The 24,068-nt window shown below is 42.9% G+C and overlaps 1 protein-coding gene across 1 annotated transcript in view; it reads left to right on the plus strand.

Moving 5' to 3' along the window:
* The window catches only part of POLR3B (RNA polymerase III subunit B), a 109,878-nt gene that overhangs the window by 75,397 nt on the left and 10,413 nt on the right, over positions 1–24,068 (plus strand). Inside the window, exons 23-25 of the mRNA XM_043439883.1 lie at positions 685–827; positions 21,482–21,585; positions 22,139–22,305. Coding sequence (XP_043295818.1) covers positions 685–827; positions 21,482–21,585; positions 22,139–22,305 — 414 coding nt within the window. The remainder of the gene's footprint in view (positions 1–684; positions 828–21,481; positions 21,586–22,138; positions 22,306–24,068) is intronic.

Consider the following 24,068-nt stretch of genomic DNA (forward strand, 5'->3'; position numbering starts at 1 on the left):
GCCAGTACTGTCACCTCCACCAGCCCCTGGCGGGACTGACTGTCACCTCCTCGGGCCTTTCCCATTACCCTGCTCCCATACCAGAAGACTTCCGTGTATCTCCCTTTCTCTCTTCCTTCATTGCTTGTGAGTTTCTTTGGGGCAGGAACTATGTCTTCTTAATCTTTGCATGTCCAGAGCCTGTAAGGATCTGACACAGTAGAGTCTGAATAATGTTTTTTGAATGAAAGACAGATGATGTGAAGTGTGTGAAAAAGTTCCCAATGGAAAAGCTGAGTAGATCAAAGTAATCTTTAAAAATTTGGAGTTGAGTAACAGGCTTCAGCTTAAATCCCAGGTCTGCTTTGTATGAGTCATGTGTCCTGGGCAAGTCCTTAACCTTCCTAAGTTTTCCTCAGTTCTTACTTCCTATAAAGGAATAACAGTATGTGAATACTATGTTGGTAATAATTAAATTGTATTGTGCCTGCCTCGTAATAAATGTTTAACCACTTTGAACTAGGACTGTCCAAGGGAAGTTATCACATTTTAATTTATTCTTGAAAGAGGAAAGTCATTTTTCAGAACCTGAAATGGGAATGTCAGAATATTCTGTGATAGGTATTACATGAAATATGCCTGGAAGAATAGGTTCACCAAGGGTGGCTTGAAAACTCGGCTATAGTGACTTTCTCTTAATATTAGCTACAAAGGGGCAACAGACTCATATATTGAAAAAGTGATGATATCTTCAAATGCCGAAGATGCTTTTCTGATCAAAATGCTGCTGAGACAGACAAGGCGTCCAGAGATTGGAGACAAATTCAGCAGTCGTCATGGGCAAAAAGGTAAGTTGTATCATTTCTCAGCTTTTTAATAAAACTGTAGTATTTATTAACCACATTATACAAGAACTACTTTATAATTCTCCCTGTTAGAAAAGTTCAGTGTGTTAGAAAAAGTATTACCATGTTATCAAAAGTATTCTTGTTTTATTTCTCAGATTAACCTGTTTATATTTTAATGGCATCTAACAGTATACCATAGTGTTGCTTCTCTATACTATGTATTTCATTCTGCAACTGCTCAGCCCAAAATCATAAATAGGTTCTAGATGATGTACCTACTAAAGTACAAGTGGCCATTCAGAAATAAATAGTAATACCTACTTTTTATGAAAGGTGTGTGTTTAAAATGCTGTATGTTCTGTTGGGTCATAGTATCAGGATGTCAGCACCAAAAGACACCTCAGTCATCTGCCCCTTTGTGTGACACAAGAGGCAGTTCAGAGCCTGCTCGGTAAGCAGCCGGTCACAGCGCCCAGCTTGTTGCTGAGCTGCTGTTAGACCCGTGGTCTTCCCTGCCTCCGGTACAGTGCTTTGTCTTCCTCACAGACCCTTCTCCTAGACGCTCCTTCTCCGTCAGATCCCATCGGCGAGCCTGTTTCCGTTGATGGTCAGTGCTGGGTTTTCAGTCATTGTGGGTTTGGTTTTGTTTTTGTCTCCAAGGAACATGTGGTGCTGTGTCACAGCTGATTAACTTAGCAGCAGAGCCTCGTTTAGTCAGCATACACCTGGAGTGTGAGTTTGCCCTGGCTTCGAGTTTTAGCCCTGTCTGCCGCGCGCTAGTACTCAGACCAACAGCAGCTCACGCTTGGGTAGCACCCGGTGTGCCTGGCTCGTTGCTCCTTTGTTTCTGCCACGGTCCCTGCGGTCTGCACTTTGTGGGTGAGGAAGTCAAGGCACCGAGAAGTTACAGGTTGCCCACGTCCCCAGCTGGTGGCACAGCTGGTTTTTAAGCCCTAGCTCCATGCTCTGTAACTGACCTGTTTGCTCTGCTGACTGTCAAGCAGTTAGGATTGTGCCTGACACACAGTAAGTACTCAAGTGAGAGCTGTGATCATTAATACTGGCTGTTATTCATTCAGTCTTCAACTTGGAATCTCACTTGTGCTTATAAATTGCAGGTGCGGTATCTTCCTGTTTTTGTTTGTTTTTTTTCCCTCCTGAACCCCTCTCCCATCTCCTACCCCATCCCATCTTCTTGTTTTTAATTGACTGGTTTGAGGATAATTATACATTAAATTCTTGATGATTCTGACTATTGCTTTGCCAGGCAAGTATATCAAATATTATATAGTGTGTTTGGTCAAATGAAACTATCCTTAGTTGTCATTCCATCAGTAGAAATGTTTCAGACTAAGGTACTGTTTCATCAGAAGCATTTTTTAGTTCAGTTAACAGACACAAGATTATTTCAGCCTATCAATATTTTATGAAACAAAGTTCGTTCCATCTGTAACTGTGAATTTGATAGCTCTACTTCATACAGTTCCCTAAGATGCTAAGTCTTAACTTTTGAGTTTTAAAACCTATCTTGAGATTCTGTTATTTTCTGCTGCTTACCAGTGAAAGTCAGATTCTCTATATTGAGATTGTTTCTCCTTCTCTGTTGGTCTTGACACTTTCTGAGATGTACTCCTAAGTCTTTCTGGGGTCACCGCAGTGTCTGTTTTACTTGACCTATTTCCTGGACAAGAGCAAAGCCTGATACTCCTCTTATAAAATGTTGGCCCTGGAAGTTTTACAGGTGTGCACACCGTACGAGGACATCTCTATCTGAATCAGTTTGCGCACTTGAAGCCCAAATCCTTGTGCTCTGTTCCATCAGAGTTATTGTGTGAAGAGTTGAAGGCTAGTATGTACATTTCAGTAATTATCCACTGTGTTCACATTCCACTAAGTTTGAGGACAGGGACTGTGTCCTTAGATTCTCATAAGAGCTTTTCTCAGAGTAGATACTTGGTAAGTAATTGGTAACGGTTGAATATATGAATGAATTGAAGGTAGGGGGAATATGAAAAGGAACAGATTCCCCACTCTTGATGGATTGATTTTTGCCCAGATTTTAATGTGTACATTATATATGAGTGTGTGTATGTTACGGCAGAAACAAAGCAGTACTTTTGAAAATGAAAACCATGCTTGATTAGTAAGTTCCTGTGAATGCAGACCTCGAGGTAGAGTGTCATCAAGTCTGTGCTCTCGAATTTTTTCTAACTATTAATAAAATACAGATAGCGGTCATTGACAGAAGTGGTTTCCAACTTGCAGTGATCTGAAACATAGCAGATTTTTGAGATCTCTTCAGTCTTAGGGAGCTTTGACTAGAATATCTCTATACGAAACTGAAAGAAGTCCTCCTGGGTCTAGATGACCTTTCACTTGTAGTGAGGAGTTTATCTTGCTAGTTTTCTTTTTCCAGATGGCTTTTAATCCAAGGGTAAAACCTTCTGATTAGCCTAGATTCCCTTGATATTCTCTTCTCTTACAACTTCATTAGATTTATTGAAAAGATTGGGGGGGAACAGCAAACAAACAAAAAATAGATAATGTAAGCTTTAGCAGAGTATAGGGATCATTAACATAATTTTCATTTAAGTATAATTTTTATTAAATAATAAATGCATACAGCTTAAAAAGGTCGAATAGTACCAAAAAAGGGTGCCTTGTACTAAAAAATATAATTTTCCTTTCCTTTCCTTTCTTCTTCTTCTGCTTCTTGAAGCAGTTTCACCTCATTTTCATCTTAGTATTTCTAAATAACATTCTTAAGCAGCTCTGCGTTCATTCATCCATTTGCAGACGGATTCACCAGCAGACATTGCCTGCTGATCTCGCCTTGTGATAGGTAGGAGGACCTACACTTGGCTACCTCTGTTTCCTATTCCCAACTTCCATTCCCTGCGTAGATTTATCATAATTTTAAGTTACTTAATTATTTAGATTGCATTATCTGGCGCCATAAATATTATTCGCTCCCAAACCAAGTGATTTTTGAGTACATTTCCTTGGTTATATAACTTTATTTTTTCAGAAGTTGATCAATATCTCATTTAAGAATTTTGCTTAATTTTCTTTATTTTCATTACCATTCTTCTGTACCATCAACAGTCTCTCAACACAGTTTTCCACATAGTCTGTTAGGACCATTTTTTCCCCAGATGGTTCCTTTTATAGTGTCCCCACTCCTCCTCCAAGCCATGGCGGTTCTTCTCTGAGCCTGACCTTCCCAGGAAAGTGTTAAGAATTGTAATAGGCGAACTGAGAGGTTAATCCGTGGAACCCTCAGGAGTGCAGGGCAGAGCCTGGCAAGCCAAGGCCATTGCAGCTCATCTTGCATGCCCTAGACGTGTTTCTTAGGAAGGTTGGGAAGCACTCTGTATTAGTTTGCTTGGACGGCTAAAATAAAATGCCACAGACTTAGGTGACCTAAACAAGAGCAGTTATTGTCTCTCAGTTCTAGAGGCCAGAAATTCAAGATCAGAAATGAAGTTTAGGGGGACCCAGCCCATCCGCTGCACTCTCAGCCTGCCGAATGGTAACCGTTTATGACAGCCTCCTTTGAGCCCTTGCTTCTTGGCTCTTCCCTGTCACTTCTCTCTCTCCCCCACCCCCCACCCCTGTAGTGGGATAATCCATCTGTTAAATTGCTGAGAAAGTGCGCGTGTCAAGTACAGTCGTGTACTTGAGCTCGTCTATGTCTGAACATATTCTGTCCTCATACTTGAAATATACTTTGGTTGAGTAAAGAATTCTAGATATAAAAATTGCTCTCCCTAAGGATTTTGATCCCATCACTGCATTATTGTCCAGATTCCATCCTGCTTGTATGAGTTGCAGCATCATTCTTCAGATCTCTGTCTGTGCACTCTCTTTCTCTCTCTTTTCCTCCTTCCGTCCTTCCCCCTTTCCCCACCCCTGGAAGCTATTACTGTTTTCTTTTCTTGAATTCTGAAATTCCATAGACTCTTTTTTCATTCTTTGTCCTTGAACATCAGACGCCCTCTTATTCTGGAAGTTGGAGTTCCTTCAATTCTTGGACATTTTCATATATTTGTTGTTGGTAATTTCCTTTTCATCATTTTCCACACGGCCTTTCTAGTTTTCCTGTTAGTTAGATTTCTTCCAGACTGATACTCTAGCTTTGTTATCTTTTCTCCCCCCGCTCTTCATTCTTTTCTCTTATTTTTCTTTCTCGGAGATTGGATCAGTTTTATTTCCAAGATCCTTTTTAACCAATTTATATTTTTCATTTCCAATTATAATTATAAATTTAATTTGTACTTGTCCATTTTATAACAATGGGTATGTATTTATATAATTAAATTTTTCTTTTAGTTTTTAGCTTTACTTTTTTTGGTTTTTTCTTTTTGTTGTTGTTTTTTTCTGTTTCTAATGTCATCTCTATTTCCTGAAAGCTTTCTTTCCTTCGTGTGTGTTTTAGAGTCTGGCTGTTGTTGTTGGAAGCTTCACTTTAACCTGCAGTGCCTCCTTTAACTGTAAAAAATGGTTGGCAGGTCTGTGTCCCAGGGATAGAACCTGTTGACTGGTGGAAGTCATCGTAGGGTGATCAAGCAGTGAATCGTACTTCTTGCGAGTGCCGTTCGGTTCAGTTTCAGGTTGCAGTTGGAAATGAGGCGAGGTGCAGTGCTTACGGCTTACCTGTCAGCTGCCCTTCGAAGCCAGACGGGGGCAGCAGGCTGTGGGCCGGCTCAGCGCACAGACTTGCACTTTTTTCCTCTGTATCCTCACCCCACCCTCTGCCGTGTCATCAGCCCACGCAGGGTCATGGGTCATTCTGGTTCAGTTTCTTGGGCGAGCTTTTGGGGTTAGAAGGTAGTTTCTTGTCTGTATAGTGTAGAGAATAAAAACTCAGGTTCTGATGATTTCTTATACAGACATATATTTCTGCAAATACTTAGTTATGTATCTCCTGAGTGTCCGGTGCTATTCTAGGTCCTGCTGATACGCAGTGAACAAGATCCCAGCCCATGTGGGGCTTACATTCCTGTGGGCAAGAGAGATAATGCTAAGTGCTGAGATGAAAAAAACTAAGAGACAGGGGAGCAAAGCAGGAAGCAGGTCAGGGGAGTGATTATTCGTGACATTGTGAGTGGAGTGGTTGAGGAGCGGCACCTTACTGGGAAGATGACCAAGTAAAGTCCCGAGAGAAGGAAGGGAGCAAACCCTCTCTGGAGCTCAAGTGATGGAGGGAAAAGGGAGGTCTGAGGCTGCGCTCAGCCTGGGGAGCTGGAGGCTGGCCAGGAGCCAGTGTGGCTGGAGCAGAGGCAATCAGAGGTGAGGTCTCACTGCTCACTCTGAACTTCAGCTTTACTCTGAGGGAGAGAGATGCCACTGGAGGGGTCTGAGCAAACAAGAAATATGAGGGGACTTGCTTTGGCCCCCATGAAAACAGACTGTATGGGGCAAGCGAGGGAGCCTGATTCCAGTTCAGAGGCAGTTCTAACAGCCCAGGTGAGAGTTGGTGGTGAGTGGGGGAAGTGGTGGGCTTCGCTGGTGGCTCAGACAGTAAAGAATCTGCCTGCGATGTGGGAGACCCAGGTTCAATCCCTGGGTCAGGAAGATCCCCTGGAGGAGGAAATGGCCACCCATTCCAGTATTCTTGCCTGGAGAATTCCATGGACAGAGGAGCCTGGCAGGTACAGTCCATGGGGTTACAAAGAGTGAGACACATTTTAAATACAGAGCCTGCTGGGATTGCTGATGGGCAGGGGACCTGTGAGTCAGCACTGCTGCCCTCAGCCCTGCCCCCGCCCTGTTTCCATAGCACTTGCTGTCTGTTTCCTGAGCCTGCCCGGGAGCGGGGAGAGCTCTGAGCCAGCTCCCTTCCTTGTGCTCCGTGCAGGTTCAGTTCAGGTCAGTCACTCAGTTGTGTCCAACTCTTTGCAGCCCCATGGACTACAGCATGCCAGGCCTGTCCATCACCAACTCGCAGAATTTGCTCAAACTCATGTCCATCAAGTCAGTGATGCCATCCAACCATCTCGTCCTTTGTCATCCCCTTCTCCGCCCACCTTCAGTCTTTCCCAGCATCAGGGTCTTTTCCAGCGAGTCAGTTCTTCACATCAGACTGCCAAAGTATTGGAGTTTCAGCTTCAGCATCAGTCCTTCCAATAAATATTCAGGACTGATCTCCTTTAGGATGGACTGGTTGGATCTTCTTGCAGTCCAAGGGACTCTCAAGAGTCTTCTCCAACACCACAGTTCAAAAGCATCAATTCTTCAGTGCTCAGCTTTCTTTATAGTCCAACTCTCATATCTATATGTGACTACTGGAAAAACCATAGCTTTGACTAGATGACCTTTGTCAGCAAAGTAATGTCTCTGCTTTTTAATATGCTGTCTAGGTTGGTCATAACTTTTCTTCCTAGGAGTAAGTGTCTTTTAATTTCATGGCTGCAGTCACCATCGGCAGTGATTTTGGAGCCCCCCAAAATAGCCTCTCATTGTTTCCCCATCTATTTGCCATGAAGTGATGGGACTAGATGCCGTGATCTTAGTTTTTGTAATGTTGAGTTTTAAGCCAGCTTTTTCACTCTCCTCTTTCACTTTCATCAAGAGGCTTTTCAATTCCTCTTCGCTTTCTGCCATAAGGGTGGTGTCATCTGGATATCTGAGGTTATTGGTATTTTTCCCTTCAGTCTTGATTCCAGCTTGTGCTTCATCCAGCCCGGCATTTTGCATGATGTACTTTGCATAGAAGTTAAATAAGCAGGGTGACAATATACAGCCTTGATGTCCTCCTTTCCCAATTTGGAACCAGCCCCTTGTTCCATGTCCAGTTCTAACTGTTGCTTCTGGACCTGCATATAGATTTCTCAGGAGGCAGGTAAGGTGGTCTGGTATTCCCATCTCTTTAAGAATTTTCCACAGTTTGTTGTCCACACAGTCAAAGGCTTTGGCATAGTCAATAAAGCAGAAGTAAATGCTATTTTGGAACCCTCCTGCTTTTTCTATGATCCAACAGATGTTGGCAATTTGATCTCTGGTTCCTCTGCCTTTTCTAAACCCATCTTGAACATCTGGCAGTTCACAGTTCATGTACTGTTGAAGCCTGGCCTGGAGAAGTTTGAGCGTTACTTTGCTCACGTGTGAGATGAGTACAATTGTGTGGTAGTTTGAGCATTCTTTGGCATTGCCTTTCTTTGGGATTGGAATGAAAACCTTTTCCAGGTGTAATTTTCTCCTTCTCTTAAGCCACTTACTGTTCTTTCCTCTGTTCATCAGCTTTCAAAATTGTATAGTTCTCTCTTGCCCATTCTTTCTCCTTATCGGCTTGTACCTTAATTTTGTCATCTCTCGTCAGTGAGGTTCAGAGGAGCAGAGATAGACGTGTTTCTTTTTCCCTGTTTCCTGGAAATCCACGTATCTATTTATTATCTGAGAATGTTCAACACAAGAATGCTAAGTGTGTGAGTTTCTTTCACTGCAGCATATAGAACCGAAATTAAAGTTATTATAGTAAAAGGTGAGAAGAGTTTTTAGAACACCTTTTATCTGCTAATCAGAGCCCTGCCTCCAAGGTGCCTTGTTTTTATTGGCTGTTGTAAGCATTTCTAAGATTGAAAACTAACTTAAAAAAGATTTAAAGTTTATATGATCAGAATTATGACATAAATGCTAATGATTATCAGAAAGGTATTAATCACAGTTTGGCAACTCTTATCTAAGAATAGCTTATCTTTTTCCTGGATCTTTATTATAACTAAAGTCTGCCATTTTTATCCTTTCTGTGAATGTCACCCTTCTGAAACCAGACACATGACAATGGCAGAAACCTATTTTTTCAAGTTTTTTTCATTTATAGTAAAATGGTAAAGATTCAAAAATAGTCATAGTTTTGTTAAACCACTTATATATATTGTTAAACATCAGAACACTTTGTGGGCTAACTTAAGTATATTTTAGATTTATTGAGGATGGGAAACTAATGCCCTACTAATTTATTTAACTACCCCCACCCAGCACCCAGCACAGCACTTTACATACTATACAGTATCCGTTCAATGTGTCTGTGGAATAGTTTATTAAATAAAGTATCACAAACATACAGATGTAACAAGACAAAGTCTTCCCCCCCCCCCAAATTAGTGTAACTTATTTGTCCCAGTAACTATCAGAAATGAAATGCTCCATTTTTATCCAGACTGGTACCAGGGTTTTCATCACCTTGGGCTCAAAGCTCCCCAGCCCTAACTGACCACAGAAGCCCGCTGGAGCTTTTCAACCAAAATAGCTAAATGCACACACCCACCCGGAGATGCACCCTGAGCTTCAATAAAAATCTGCCTTGACAGCCCAGAGAAATCTATTTGGTCATATTTAAATCTCTGCCGTGGGCTCAAAATCATGTTGGCTCTTTGGGAGGCAGCAAGGAAACTCAGCCCTTAGTGTCCCTGAGTAGTTGGCAAAAAGATGAACACAATGGATTGCATACAGTCCGTACTAAACTAAATGGTGAAGACCATTCGTGATAGAGAAGTTGTGAGTTTCTTGTAGGTAGGGATAAAACTCAGCATTTGAAAACATTTTTAAGAAGTCTGGGCCAAATCCATCTTCCCTAGTATACGAATTTCTTTTAGATTATTTTTCACAGATGCTGTTCCTCTTTGCCTGTGACCTGTGAAGGGAGCCCCTTGCAGCTTTCTGAGGTTCTGGTTCTCGTCTATGGAACCTGAGTGCACTTTCCTGGAATCTACACCCAGTACCCCTGCCCTGCGCTGCGGGCTTACTGAATGCACACTTTCCCCTTTTCTTCAAGGTTACCTCTGTTCAGCATTTAAAGAAAGCCTTCAGGTTGAGAAAAAGTATAGCAAAGGGATAAAGGTCCTGAGCACCAAGTGACCAGTTTTATCGCTTTGAAATGGAGATGGTTTCCTGGGAGTTGTTAATGGGATGAAACAGAATGATGTGTGTAAAGCAGGCAGAGCCTGGTCTGTGGCCACAGTCAGCAGAGGTGACCCCTGGAAGGTCTGCTGTTGCAGGCTGGGCAGGAAAGGTAGGCTAGGTGGGGTTTGGACTTGGAGGGCTGTGATGAAGATTTTGTTTTTCCTGTGAAAGAAAAAATGGGGAGCAGCAGTAAAGAGTGAAAACCTGTTGACCTACAGGAATTGAGCCAAGAAGCAGCAGGAGGCCATAGTGACTGGTTTTAAGCCCGGTAAAGGATGGCACCGATCACAAAGCAACTGTGTGTCTCATTGAACTTGATATGATGGAGGATCATCTCAAGTGCTCATATTATTAACCGATCCATTTCTCAAGCTCTCACTTGAGAGCCCTGTCCTCAGTATTAGAAATAACAGTGGTAAAAACTGACAGAGTCTCTGCTTTCCTGGAATTTATGTTTTCTTGGTGAAGAAAACAGGAAAAAAGTAAACAAAACTACAAACAGAATAATTTAAGGTAGTGATCAGTGTGACATAGGAAGACTGATGCAGAAGTGACTGGTTTTCAGGACGAGGGGCTGCCCTGTGGATGATGGTTAAGGTCGGTCTCTTGGAGAAAGCAACACTTGAACTGAGACCTGGAGGATGAAAAGAAGCCAGGGAAGCAAGGGTCTGGGAGAGTTAAGTTCACCAGCCCTGAGGCATGAGTGAGCTTGGGACAATCAGAGAACACACCAAGGCCAGTCTGGCCAGACACGTGCCTGAGCAGGAACACGGTTTGAGATAGGAGAGAAAAAGGATGGGTCACAGCGTACAGGGTCATGTGGCCAAAAGAAAGGGATTTGGACTTCATTCTAAATATACTGGGAACCAGCTGGCCTGTTGGGTAGCGACTGTAAGCAAAGGAGTGACAAGATAGAATTGCCGTTCTAAGAAATCACCCTGGGTTCCCCATGGAGAGTAGACTGGAGGAGAGCAGGGCGAGAAGGCCGGAGGTGGCGGCGGTGGTCCAGGCAGGAGGGGACGGTGACTTGGGCAAGGGCAGTGGTGGTGGAGACCAGGAGGGAAGTGATGCACTCTGGGTGTGCTCTGGAATTAGAGCCAGCAGGACTTGCTGATGGCTGAGATGCTGGAGAAGGAAAAGACAGGAACTGAGGGTGAGGTCTGTGGCCTGAGCAGCTGGCAAGGCAGTCTATCAAGAAGGGGAGGACCGGGAAGGAACGGTTTTTTGGAGTTAGGCCGGGGCAGGAGTTGAGTCTGGTTCTCAGGTCTGAGATGCCTGTTAGACTCCCAAGTGAGAAGGTTGAGTAGGCACTTGGATAGAGTCTGGTGCTCCAGAGGGAGGTTGGTACTAGAGATAAAATTTGGGAGTCACCCACATGCAAACTTTTAGTGTCTTACCTTTTGTGATTAATAGTTTATGAGCATTTTCATCTGTATTCCATCCCTTAACCTTTACAGTTCTAGTTGGTATTTTTGTTCCTACTACAGAGATCAGGAAACTAAGGGTCAGAGTCGTGAGTGGCTTGCCTCCTACAGCTTAGTGCTGGCAGAGTCAGTTCAGATCCAGATTTCTGATTCCAAGCGCATTGCCCATTCTGTGCCAAGTAAGGTGTCCTCTCGATATCCCATTACCACTGTCCCCAAGGTTGCCGTGTGTGTGCGCTCAGGTTTCTACCTACTGAGCTACGAGGGAAGCCTCAGCTTCCCAGGTGGCACAGTGGTAGAGAATCTGCCTGCAATGCAGGAGGTGTGAGTTCGATCCCCGGGACAGGAAGATCCCCTGGAGAAGGAAATGGCAACCCACTCCAGTATTCTTGCCTGGGAAATCCCACGGAGAGAAGAGCCTGATCGGCTACAGTCTGTGGGGTTGCAGAGTCTGACACAACTGAGCGACTAAACCACAACCACCAGCACACCTGGGAAGCCAAGGTTGCTATATTCCCTGGAATTTTCCCTTGAAAAAGACGCAGCCTTTTCCTAAGACAGAATTCTAATTCTTCTTAATATTATATTTAATATTACCTATTTAAATATTAGTTCTAGTATTTCCTTGAGGAGATGCAAAATTCCCTTTCTTCCTGGATAAGCAGCTTTATGTAACAGTCCTCTGCCACCAGTCCAAAGGAAATACTATCCTCACATACCTCATTCCTGAAATGCCTGACAGTCCCCCATATTAAGATATACTTCTGACACAGACCTGTGTTACCAGGTATTCCTGTCTTTCTAAAATCAACTCATCATAAAACTCATTGGCCCAGTAGCCTGGCCAGAAGACAGTGTTCGGTTAAAATTTCCAAATCTGTCAAGAGTTAGTGCATGTAGAAGACAAAGAAGATTTTTAATTTGCTTTGTCCACTCTCTTTGTCCCCCCACTGTGTCCACTCTCCTGGTTTGTCTGGCTCGATGTGGTGGTTAGAGCCAGAAAAGGAGGCTCCTTGAGGGTGGTAACCTGGACAGGGCTGGAGGGAGCTGACTTGAATATTCACGTGCAGTGGGCACAGCTGGTGGCATCTGTGTGGAGCCTTATAAGGCACGCAGCCCTCAGCGTGGGGCCCAGAGGGGAGCTGGACGAGACACGAGAGAATGGAACTGTGGATGAGATGGAGAATAGTCCACAACGTCCGTTATGCTGTTGCAACTGTCATGAGATGAGCCGACCAAAATTTCATAGTGCTGTGAGCTTTCAGGGCATTTATCATGTGTCTCATGTGGTGTCTCCTACAGTGATTTCTTTCTGTATTGGTCTAGATGGACACCAGTGTAAGAGCACTATTGAACTTAGCTTTTACTCTTGAAATGTAGAATTGTTTTGGAAGTTTTTTTTTGGTAGCATCTCCTACAAGCTGACACACTTGTGTTCTCTATGAGAAAATGTAAAGTTTGTTTTGACGTAGGTCATCTTTATGCCCACCTCTCTCACCCCCTCCATTTAGAGCATTAAATTTGTTAGTCTTGGTGTTTTAAAAAGAAATGTGGCCCTGCAGATGGCCTGATTTTTGTCTTTTGGTAAAAGTTTACCTTGACAAAGTTGTTATTAGGAATTAGGAAGTCTTTTTTGTATACACACACTGTGTAGATGGCATTTCTGTACCTAATGCCTCTGAAAATATCCTAACAGTTAAAGGAGCCTTGAAAACTTAGTTTCTCAGAACATGAGTGTCTATCCTGCTCTAGCCTGATCCCTTCAAAGGTGGTGGGATAATTAGTAGCTAAACGAAACACAGCTAAACAGTGGTAGTTACAAGCTCTGTGTTAGATCAAGAAGAAGGTCGAAGAGGCCACAGTGAGTGGGTGAACTGGGACAGTTCTGACCAGCTGGGTTCAACATCAGTGCTCTGTGATAAGCAAAGCTTGAATGCAATTGATTGGACAGAGAAGACCCGCTGGAGAAGTGAAAGTGTTTGATCAGTAGCTGTTTAAAATGTGGCAGACCCAGTCAGCAGCAGCATTTCCTGTGGCCTGGACAACAGAGGAGGACCCAGCAGAGAGAGCCAGGTGTGGAGGAGAGAGAAAGGATTCCATAAGGAAGAGGGAATTAACGTGAAGCAGCCAGGATTCACTCACAGCACTCTTTCTGTTTATTTTTTAAACTTTTCACTTTATCTTGGGAGTATAGCTGATTAACAGTGCTGTGATAGTGCCAGGAGGACAGCAGAGGGACTCGGCCATACACACCCATGCATCTATTCTCCCCCTAAACTACGCAACACACTTTTTAGATGAGGGAATTCCAATAGAGTTTTCCAATGAGAAATTCAAAGACTTTTAATGAAGTGCATCATACTCTGGGTCTTTGTGAGGTTCATTGTGTGTCTCATCAGTAAATGCATAGTGAATGAGCTCCCCCTCAAAGGAACTGGACCTTGGTCAGAGATCTCTAGAACAGTTCATCCTTTTAGTAATATGCTAACTATTGGGGAAGGTGAGATGAATTAGTAATAACCTGTACAGCAAAGTTATGAATTTTTTGTATGTTTGTTTGTGAAGGAAGGAAAGCTTACTTTAATTTTAAATTCTGGTGGTGGTGGGAAAATACTAGAACCCCAAAGTCTTGATCTCCTTCCCCAAGTGTTCTCAACATCCGGGTACTTCATAGTGAAGCTGTGACCTGCACAGTAGATGCATAACGATGCTCTACAGGGGAAAGTAGAGCAGACATGGATCTGGAATGTTATTTGTGTTTTCCCTTCACATTCTTCCTTGATCAATTTATAGATAAGAGTTAAAGACAAGAAGGGGCTTCCTGGTGGCTCAGATGATAAAGAATCTGCCTGCAATGCGGGAGCCCTGGGTTCGATCCCTGGGTTGGGAAGATGCCCTGGAGGAGGGCATGGCAACGCACTCCAGTATTCTTGCCTGGAGAATCCCCATGGACAGAGGAACCTGGCGGGCTTCAGTCCATGGGGTCACAAAGAGTCAGGTGTGGCTGAGCGACTATGCACAGCACACAGAGATAGGAAGGCCATTCACATCGAGTGCTGGTCGGAGTCGTGTTTGGAACTAGAGTTTTTATTAAAGTCAAAATAATGTGTATAAGCCTCCTGAACTTTGGCGTAAGTTCTATATGAACAAGATTCATCAAGGGCAAACACTTGCATCTTGAGCCTTGCTTTCTGTGATGGTCAGTGCATTTATTAGAAGGGTGAGCAGATTTCCTGCTCAGTTTGGTTTTTGTTTGCTTGTTTTATTGTTTAATCCTTTAACAAAAATTACCTGTCAGCCCAAGGAATTCCCAAGTTAAATTTCATTTCAGTCCTCAGGAAACCAAATTATTATATTTCCAGATTTCCTCTGACTTTTGCTGCCATTCACAATGAGGGAGGGAACAGTGGACTCCTTTGATGTAGGGGGAAAAAAGCAATATATCACTTCTCTCAGAGAACATTTCTCAGTCTCTCATGTGAAAAAGGATTAGCACCTCCAACAAAGGTCCTGGAGATCACAGAATCAGCAGCAACACCAAACAGTATTCCAAAGGAGAGGAAAAACTGTATTTGAGCAAGAGTGTTTGTCCTGGCAAACAGAAGCTTTTTAATAACTGCAAATCTGAGATAATGGCATACCCTCGTCAGCATCACCCCCTAAATCCTCAAACAGCCAGTTTAAGGGGAGTGAAGTCAGCCTTTGTTTTAAAATAGAAATATAGTCTTATCAAAATGCAGTTTTTTTCCACAGGCTGATTCAGCTTATCTATCTTTGGTTCATAAGGATTACAGATTTATGGATAGCAATGTTTGGAAGATTCATCTTTGACCCTCTCTTGTTCAACAGAAGTTCCATGATAAGGTCACTTGCCTCCATTTGGCATTAATAAAAATTACTCAGCAACCTGCTAAACTGATTTATTAGATTTTAACTGAATGTCTATTAGAAGAAAAGAAAGTCTCCCTGATTTCCCAACACATTAAAGAACCGTATACAGTAAGCGTGAAGAGGCAGTGGAAAGTAAGAAAATGTTAAATTTGCGTTGGCAAAAAAGCCAAGAGAAAAAGTTTGTTAAGCAAGGCTGGGCAAAAGCTTTGCTTTTTCCAGACCTTCACTTGTTATTTCAGTTTTCTATCTTATGTTTTCTAAAATTGAGAGAATGAAAAGGCTTTGACTTAGAGTAATAATAATAATACCTTGTACTCGTGTAACACTTGAAACCGTCTAAAATCCTCTCTGCTAGTCTGAAGCTTCAAAGTCTGGATGTCTTTGGCTCCCTACTTTGCTTGATCCTTTTGAATGAAAGACTCCAGTGGGAGGGGAGAAGGGGGCTGATGGAGTTAACAGCGTGAGCCCCAAGATAAGGTATACGACACCAGTCCTTCAGAGTTTCCTTCCAAAAAGAAATCCTGGCGACTCTTTAACCTTTGAAATCAAGGTGATTTTTGTCCACATAGACACCTCAGGAAGATTTTATTTAGTTTGCTTTTTGAAGAACAAATTTTGGTCTTTGGTAGCTAGCCAGTAACCCTCTGACCTTTCAGTAAATATCCAAGTAAAGCTTTGAAATTAGGGTTTTTAGTGTTTTATGGCCCAGAATAAAAATCTCCAATTCTGTTTCCAAATAGTGTAGCCTCAACACATTTTATTAAGCTCTCGACACATTCAGCCATGTGTATTTTGTAAAGTTCCTATGGTTATTGTTTTACAATAGCTGCTTCCAGAAGCATTGTAAGGGTTTCAATTAATCAGCCCTTTGTGTGCTTCAGACTATGCAAATTTATCACATCAAACCATTCAACTGCTCATGGGAAAGCCGTGTAAAAACTGTATTGTCTTCTAGCGCCTCCTCTCATTGAGAGTGATGTTTTAATAAGAAAGCTAATCAAGTTTTCTTATGCATTATTTATCTGTTAACATGTAAGGAAGAGCCAAATTAAAATTATGTCAACCGGGATATGGCAAGTGATGTGATAGATCTGGAAGCGATTCAACAACAGAACAAAGCTAATATGATTCAACAGTTTTTTTTTTTTTTCCTCCTCCCCTCCCCCTCGGGATTATTTAAGGTGGTGGTGTGGAGAATAAAAGAAGGTTAATTCAATAACTGGAAAGGGGGAAAGGAAGAAAGGAGTAACCAACCACCTGTGTTAGCCTTCCCATTTCGACTTAGAGATTTACATTTCTGAATATGTAAAGGCTTATCGAGATGAGTTTGTTCAAAGTAGAAACACTTCTTATTGAACACGAACAGTTCGAACTTGAAAGCATTCCTGCTGCTTCTTCGGCCCCATTTAGCACCATATTCATCAGCAGTAAGCTACTCTGCCCTGGAAATCCGCAGCCCAGGTCCTGTGAAGTCCTAAGTTATTACGAGACACCGTCCTGATCGCGTGAAATGATCTGCACGGCCCAGTGGAGGGAGCTGCCTTTCAGCCTCTTAAGCCACAGTTAGTGCCACTGCATCTGCCCCTTCCATCCATTCATTAAGTTGGTCTCCTTTGCCTTGCTAGTTTGCTTCCTGCTGAGAGTAATTAGGTTTCTTATATAATAATAATTCCTTGTGTTTAGCTGCCGCCTTTCTCTGAGGACCTGAAAATACCTCTCAGACATTAGCTCATCTGTTTTTGTAATACAATTTCCTCATGAGATAGATGCTAATTATTCCCATTCCAAAGACCAAACAATCAAGGCTCCCTGGAACGTGGTGCTTTACCCCCCAGGTAACAATATCAGTTGAATAGCACAAAGTAAGATCTCCTGCTTCCTTGATGCCCCGCCCTACACAGGTCTCAGCATCCAAGGGATGATGAGCCTTTTATGGATGGCACGCCCCCCCCCCCCACCCCCAGGTCTGAACCTCATTAATACTGGGCTTTGCAGTGATCACACCTTCCCCGAACACCAAGCCTCTTCCAGCACTGTGACCAATAGAGAAGCATGGCAGCATCATTTCACCTTCTCTTAGTGCTCAGAGTATGAAACTGGACAGAATAAATACCCTTGTCTAACCAGTACCCACAGAGAGTAAAAGTTGGCAGTGTAGACTCTGATCGGTGTTATTCCAGCAGGATCAGCTCTGCATCACTTAGAGCATTAGAATGTGGTGCGCTGAACTGGTCCGGGTGTTTTCGTGGTCAGCATTCAGTTGGGCTACTCTGCTCAGGGCAGCTCTGAAGTGGACCCAAGTCCTTGAACCTCTTCATATTCCCACCTCTATCACAGCACTTGTCACACAACCTGTTAAGTGAGGGAAATGATTCTCTCTTTTTTTCTCAGAAAAGAAAGAGTAAAAGTATGTAGCAATCTGAAAGTGGTAAATTTAATTCTAAAGTATTTATACTTAGAAGGCAGACTTGCTGCATAAAATTTTTAAAAATTAAGAAGTGAAGCAGAATGTGATCTTAAGGGGAGACAGGCTGTCAGCAAAAGAGAAAAACCTTTTGCTAGTTGGTTCTCGGCATGTTAAAGTCACCCCAAAAATAGCTCTCAAGTTAAAGATGTTATGACAGTTTTTGTCTTTAGCCAGCTGTTACTTGATTTTCTGTCTCTGTACGGTAATATAATGCTTTAGTTTTTTTTTCCATATCTTCACTTTCTTACCTTCTCTCCCCCCGCCCCCGGCACCCCCCCCCTCTCCGCCCCGTTTGGATTGAAATGGATCCATTACATTAAGACTAGTTTTTTGTTTTTTTTTTAAATCCACAAATGACTTTTGAACAACTGAGTTGCTGTTTATAATTAGAAATACTTTCTAAGAGTGATTTGTCAGATTGACTGGAATTTTGCTGGGTAAACCTATTCTTAAAATGATTTATGTGTTGTTCTGCAAGGCACAGAAATAGAAATAACAAATTGGCGTCAGAGCCTCCCCTGTCTGGACCGTGACACGCAGCGTGGCAGCAGGTCCCCAGACTTGCCCTTCCCATGTGGCTTGGCAGTCAGACTTGCAGCTTCTTGGGACTCCCTAAGTTCTCCGCCTTTACAACTTGATATTAAGATGGATGGTGACGGAATCATATTTTATTGACTGGGTATCTAGAATCTTTCTGCTCTAACTTTCTGTGCTCCAGTTTGTCCCTCTTGTCTGTTTCCATCTGTTAAAAGTTCTGTAGTGTCATCTGTGGTCTGATTCCCACTTGGCCCCTGTGAGTGTGTTAAGTGTTCCAGGCCTGTTAAACTAGTGTATTTGTATTTCACTGCCAGGCAGTTGTGTTGTGAACAATGGGGTTGAGACACCAGCATGAGCCAGGGGATGAAATTTTATTTTAAAATCTGAAATGCTGCGTAAGCATTTAAGGTATGAATCAGTAATTGTTTCACAACAGCTTCCATTAGATATGGTTTATTTGTAGTCCATCCTCTTTTCAAGGATCCAGGGGAGTGTTAACACACTGAAGCGTACTGCATATCATTTACATTTTTAAACTAGCATTAAAGGAGAGTAACTTTAAAGAGTTCTAAATATCGGAGGAGATTTTTATGCCTCTGTTCCTGGAGAAGCCAAAGTTTTAATTTTTCATTTGAAAAATAAGAGGGGGGGAAAAAAACCTTCCTGCTTTGATTAAAGATTTGAATAATTCTGAAACAGAAATACCTTTAAAAAAAAAAAAAAAAGTGTGGTTCTAAGATCGAGAACTCTCTCCCCCACCGCCTAATGAATTCAGTAAAATACAAAGTTTAAAAAATCATCTGTCTCATTTGAGATTCGAGATCATCAAATTCTGTCTAAATATTTTGTTTTAACTCCTAAGCTCATTACGGCTTCTTTGTGTTGACTTGTATTAAAATCTGTCAGCTATGGCTGGTCTCATAAGCACAGCCAGCGGACCAGAATAAGTTAATTATTTACTGTGTCACTAGTGCTCTTCATCTAATGAAATGCACAGCTGTGTTGGATCTGCAGTTGGGTGTGTAGCGCGCATTGTTCCGCGAGTCAGCAGAGGGTAGAAGCCGCAGTGATGGAGAGGCCTCCGTTCTTTCTGCTGTTCTGGCTTTCTGTGTCGATTTCATGGATCTTTTATCATTCACTTTCACACAAAACAAACAACACAGGCCTGTCTGCTATGGGAACCATCTTGGCATATAAAAGGGTTTTCAGAGCCTAAAGTAATTTTAAGTTAGCGAAGATTTAATTTTTGGCTTACAGGTGCCCTTGATTCAGATGTGGCCCCAGCAGTTCCTATTACGGAATGAAAAAATAAAAAAATAAAAATCTGTAAGTGACTTACATAACCAATACGTTTTTAAATTGCAATGTCAGAAAAGGGCTGGTAAGAAAATAACTTCCCAAGAAAGGAAGCTCTCTACCAAATATTAATCAGATCTCAAGCAGAGTTGTTGGATATTCAGATTTCAGGGGAGGGAGCACTGCTTTCGTTTTAATCCCAAAATGAAGTTAAATTTGCTTGATGAAACATGTCCCCTAAGACTGGGAATACAGAATGCAAATCATGTCTTTCTTTACCCTCCCCCAGTCTGAGTGTGTCCAGCTTCCGCCGGGGGATTCCTGCACCTCCTGCTCCTCACTCCCACCTTCTCCTACCAGGCAAACGGGCAGCTTCCCCTAGAGCCGACGCTGGCATCCCCCTGTGAACTGCTGCGGAAGGGGGTGCTGAAGCTTTTCTTCGGTTTTGTTTTTAAGGGATGTAGCTGAGCCCTTCACCTCCTCACCAGCCAAAGTGACATTCTCACCCAAGCACATCCTGGGACTGGCCTCTGCAGGAATTGCTGTTTTTAACATTCTGTTCACTGCTAAACAATGTTGTTGTCGGTTGCACCTAGATTTACAATTTGATCTCTTTCAGAGTAGATTTCCCAGTAGCCCCAGTGTTTTGTCGGATAATTTCAGTGTAGACAAGATGGATTTTTGGAGAGAAGAAAAGAGAGTCACAGACTCTGCTTGATTTAAATTCTAACACATTGTAGCTGAATTTGCAGTCAAGTGAACTGACTATTTCTATGCTTGATGTAGGAAAGCATATGTTCTTTATGATAAACAATACAGTTTCAGCCAAAAAGCCAAGTAAAGTACCTACATGCTCTAGAATTCAGCTTCATAAACCTAATTACCATTATTGTTGGCAGTGACTGGAAATCTGAGTATTGATAACGGATGTCAGATAGATAAATGGTGCTCTTTTCCTTTAGACTTCAGGTCTTGGTGTTTATAACATGTCACACACAAAAAAAATCTCTTTTGAAATAGCTTGAGTAATTATGTAGAAACCAAACTGAGGAAAGAAACGTTTCTTTGAGGACAGTTTCTTTTTAATAGAGGCAGATGGTTGATAGCTTCATATACAAAGGAAAATAAATTTCATATTTTGAAATATTAAAGCATTTTTTCTTGCTCCAGTGCCATTGTACACTAGTTTTCTAATTCTGAATTTTGTAGATTGTGGTTAGCAATCTAAATTGTACTCTTGTATTCCTCCTATCAACAAAGAAGTCAGAGGAATTTAAAATTACTTAACTGGTAAGATTTTATAGGTTAGATTTTTAACTCTACAGGTTAGAATAATATTTAGGGAGTAATAAAGTACAACCAATTTAAGAAACTATCAGTAGAGTGCAGAGAGTTGGTGGGGTTTGGTTTTGTTTTCATGCTTAGAATTTCACGTCCAACTCTAGCCTTTTCTTCCAAGAATAATTTGGCATTTAATTTTCTTGTTCAACTTCACGACTTCAATCTGAGGTCCCTTTTCTGATGGGCTGTCAAGTATAGGAATTACAGTTCCTTAGGGCAGCTTAGGGGAAGCCAGGGGAGCCGGGGGGGAAATGAGCCCCCCAAGCTGGGGGCTCAGCAGCCAGTGGGTAAACCTGTCAGCACATCGGCCACGCACAAGTACTCCTTGTCCCAGGTTTTAAAACCACAATTTAAACACACCCCTCGCTCAGTCAGCCCTCTGTGTCTGGTGGTCAGAGAGCTCGCATTCCTGGGACCTGGGTACGGCGGATAGCACTCACGAGCTGGGTGACGCAGGGCGAGGCCGCTGCCGACCCGCAGCGTCGGGGCTCCTGACGGGCCAGGACTGCTGTCCGCTCTCCGCGGCTGGAGAGGCTGGGCCGGCAGCCGCTGGCTCGCTGTGTGCTGGGCCAGCAGGCCAGCCCGCAGGCTGCGGGGCCTTCCCGCCAGGACAGTCGTTTCAAACCGTTTGTCTAGCAGGGCGGTTGGAAGTTGCTTTTGTTAACTCCTGATAGAGACCACAGAGAAGGTTTGAGAGCAGCAGAGGTAGAGATGGCAGTGAGGAGATTCCGGTTCAGTTCTGTGCTCTTCCTTCCTGCCGACTGGCTGTATGAAGCCTGAAATCTCTCCCCCAGGTGTCTGCGGCTTGATCGTCCCTCAGGAAGACATGCCTTTCTGTGACTCTGGCATCTGTCCGGACATCATCATGAACCCCCATGGCTTCCCATCGCGAATGACGGTCAGTCTCGTTTTTAGAGACGCTGCTTTTAGGAAAGAGGGCAAGGCAGTTGGAGGAGATGGGACCCCGAAACTGATTTTCAGAAAGGGCCCTTTGAGCAAAAATAGGTTCCTGACCAGGTGGACTGATCTACCGAGGGGAGGCGGTGAGGCCTGGGCTGTTCTTCAATGGCAGTCTTCTGAGTGATGAAGTTACCCCCCAGCAAAAGACTCCGTCACATCAAACCTAATGCATCTCCCTCTCTGTGGTTGTCATTCGTCAGCCTGGCTCCACTACTGACCAGCTTTGGGACTTCAAAGTGGCTTAACCCCTTGTTCTTCAGTTTCCTCGTATACAAACAGAGGGAGATAATAGTATCTATCCCATTGGGGTTTTGGAGGCATAAACTGAGGTCACAGTAAGAGAGGATAAATATTTGCTGCTCTTAATTTGTCACTCTTATTAAGAGTAATAGTCTCATAATCTTTGGGGGAAGTAAGGCCAGAGCTAAATAAACCAACAGAATTCCTGCACCACAGGAAGGTGCTCACTCAAATCTGTTCGCATCACGCAGGTGGGAAAGCTAATCGAGCTGTTGGCAGGCAAGGCCGGTGTGTTAGACGGCAGATTCCACTACGGCACCGCTTTTGGAGGCAGTAAAGTGAAGGATGTGTGTGAGGACCTCGTCCGCCACGGTTATAACTACTTAGGGAAAGACTACGTCACATCTGGCATCACAGGGTGAGTGTGTGTTCAGACATCTTAAAGGAAAAGTATGATTTCATTAAAGTAAAAGTGTGGTAAGACATAAAAGTCCTTAAAATATACAGCGGGACTTTTTTAAGAAATCTGAAACAATAAAATCCAGGTTGGTGGTGGATGTGGCAGCTAAGCTCTGGTGGTCATGACTTTGCAACATGTGTGTCTCACATCAGCACTCTGCATGCTGTTCCTGATGTTGTATGTGAATTATATCTCAGTTAAACTGGGGAAGGGGAGAGAAGAAAAGTCCGAATTTAGAAAACTAGGGCTTCCCGGGTGGCTCAGTGGTAAAGAATTCGCCTGCCAGTGCAAGAGACACAGATTTGATCGCTGATCAGGGAAGATCCCACATGCCTCAGAGCAACTAAGCCCGCATGCCACAACTGTTGAGCCTGTGCTCTAGGTCCTGGAAGCGGCAGCTACCGAGCCCACGCGCCCCAGTTACTGAAGCCTGTGCACCTCGAGCCCGTGCTCTCCAAGAAAAGAAGCCTGCCCACTGCGGGGAAGAGTCGCCCCCACCTGCTTGCTGCAACGCGAGGAACGCCTGCAGAGCAGCTCGGATCCAGCACAGCCAACAACATAAACAAATAAATAAAAAAACTTTTTAAAATTAGAAACCTGATAAATTCAGGAATGCTGTTTTGCTGAGGAGGTTTTCATTTAAAAAGTAGAAAAGCTCTTATTTACTGAAGTAGGATCACTACACAACTTTTTTAAAGAACACATCAATTGTGTATAATAACAAAGTCTCTTAACTGTTGGCCTTTCTCTATACTTCTGTGATGAATTTCAGGTATTTTGTGCTCTGACAGATAGCCTGAGGCCTAACGTTTGCACATTCATTCACCAACAGCGTGTTAAACACCTAAGTATATAACAGTGAACAGAATAGACATGGTCCCTGACTTCTGCGTCTGACCATTGAGATTTGTTACTAGACATTAAAAGATATAGATGACTTTCTCAAATGATCTACCCAGACTGTAATAATGTAAATTTCTTTAGGTGTATCATGGTTGAGATATTATAGAAAATCACATTACAGGAAAAGTGATGGTTCATTTCAAAAATGATTCAGTGAAATAGCTAAGGTCCATTTCAAAAGAAAAGTTGTCATTGCTCAACTGATCGTTTTACTCTTTGCTCCTCATTCAGAAATAATGCAGTAGTTGACCAGAAGGTGTGTAGAACTGGTGACTCAGTTTGGCGGACCTTCTGAACATAATTTTACTGGAAGATTTGAATGGGTTGTGCTCCGCTTCCTGTGAACAAAACTGTAGACTCTGTCTACACCACCTTCTCCAGTGCCCCCAGCCAAGCCATTCATCTCAGTGGCAAAGTTTGAGAAACATTGTTTTAGCATGTTAGTTGAAAGTTCCATACAGGACTTACAAACATATTCACCCACCAGCTTTCATCTCTTGTCACATTTCTGAGCATAGTTAAGCGGGAAAAGTGCATATGGATTTATTCAATTAATGATAGAATGGCATTAGGTGACAGAATTCTAGAAATTCTACCATGAAGAGCCATACAATGGAGAAATAGAATCATTTATTATTAAAAGCTGGAAAGAAAGGGGGTCAGTCTGACCCCCTTGTACAACTAAGAAAACTGAGATGGAGAGGTCATGCAGTTACTTTGTGACAGGCCGAGGATGAGAATAGTGTCTCCTGACACCCTGTACTGTCTTCCAAAAATCTGGCTGTACTTAAGCCTGCAGAATGGCTTGATAGATGCAA

This window comes from Cervus canadensis, chromosome 21 (genome assembly GCF_019320065.1).
Source record: "Cervus canadensis isolate Bull #8, Minnesota chromosome 21, ASM1932006v1, whole genome shotgun sequence".
NCBI classification, from domain to species: domain Eukaryota; kingdom Metazoa; phylum Chordata; class Mammalia; order Artiodactyla; family Cervidae; genus Cervus; species Cervus canadensis.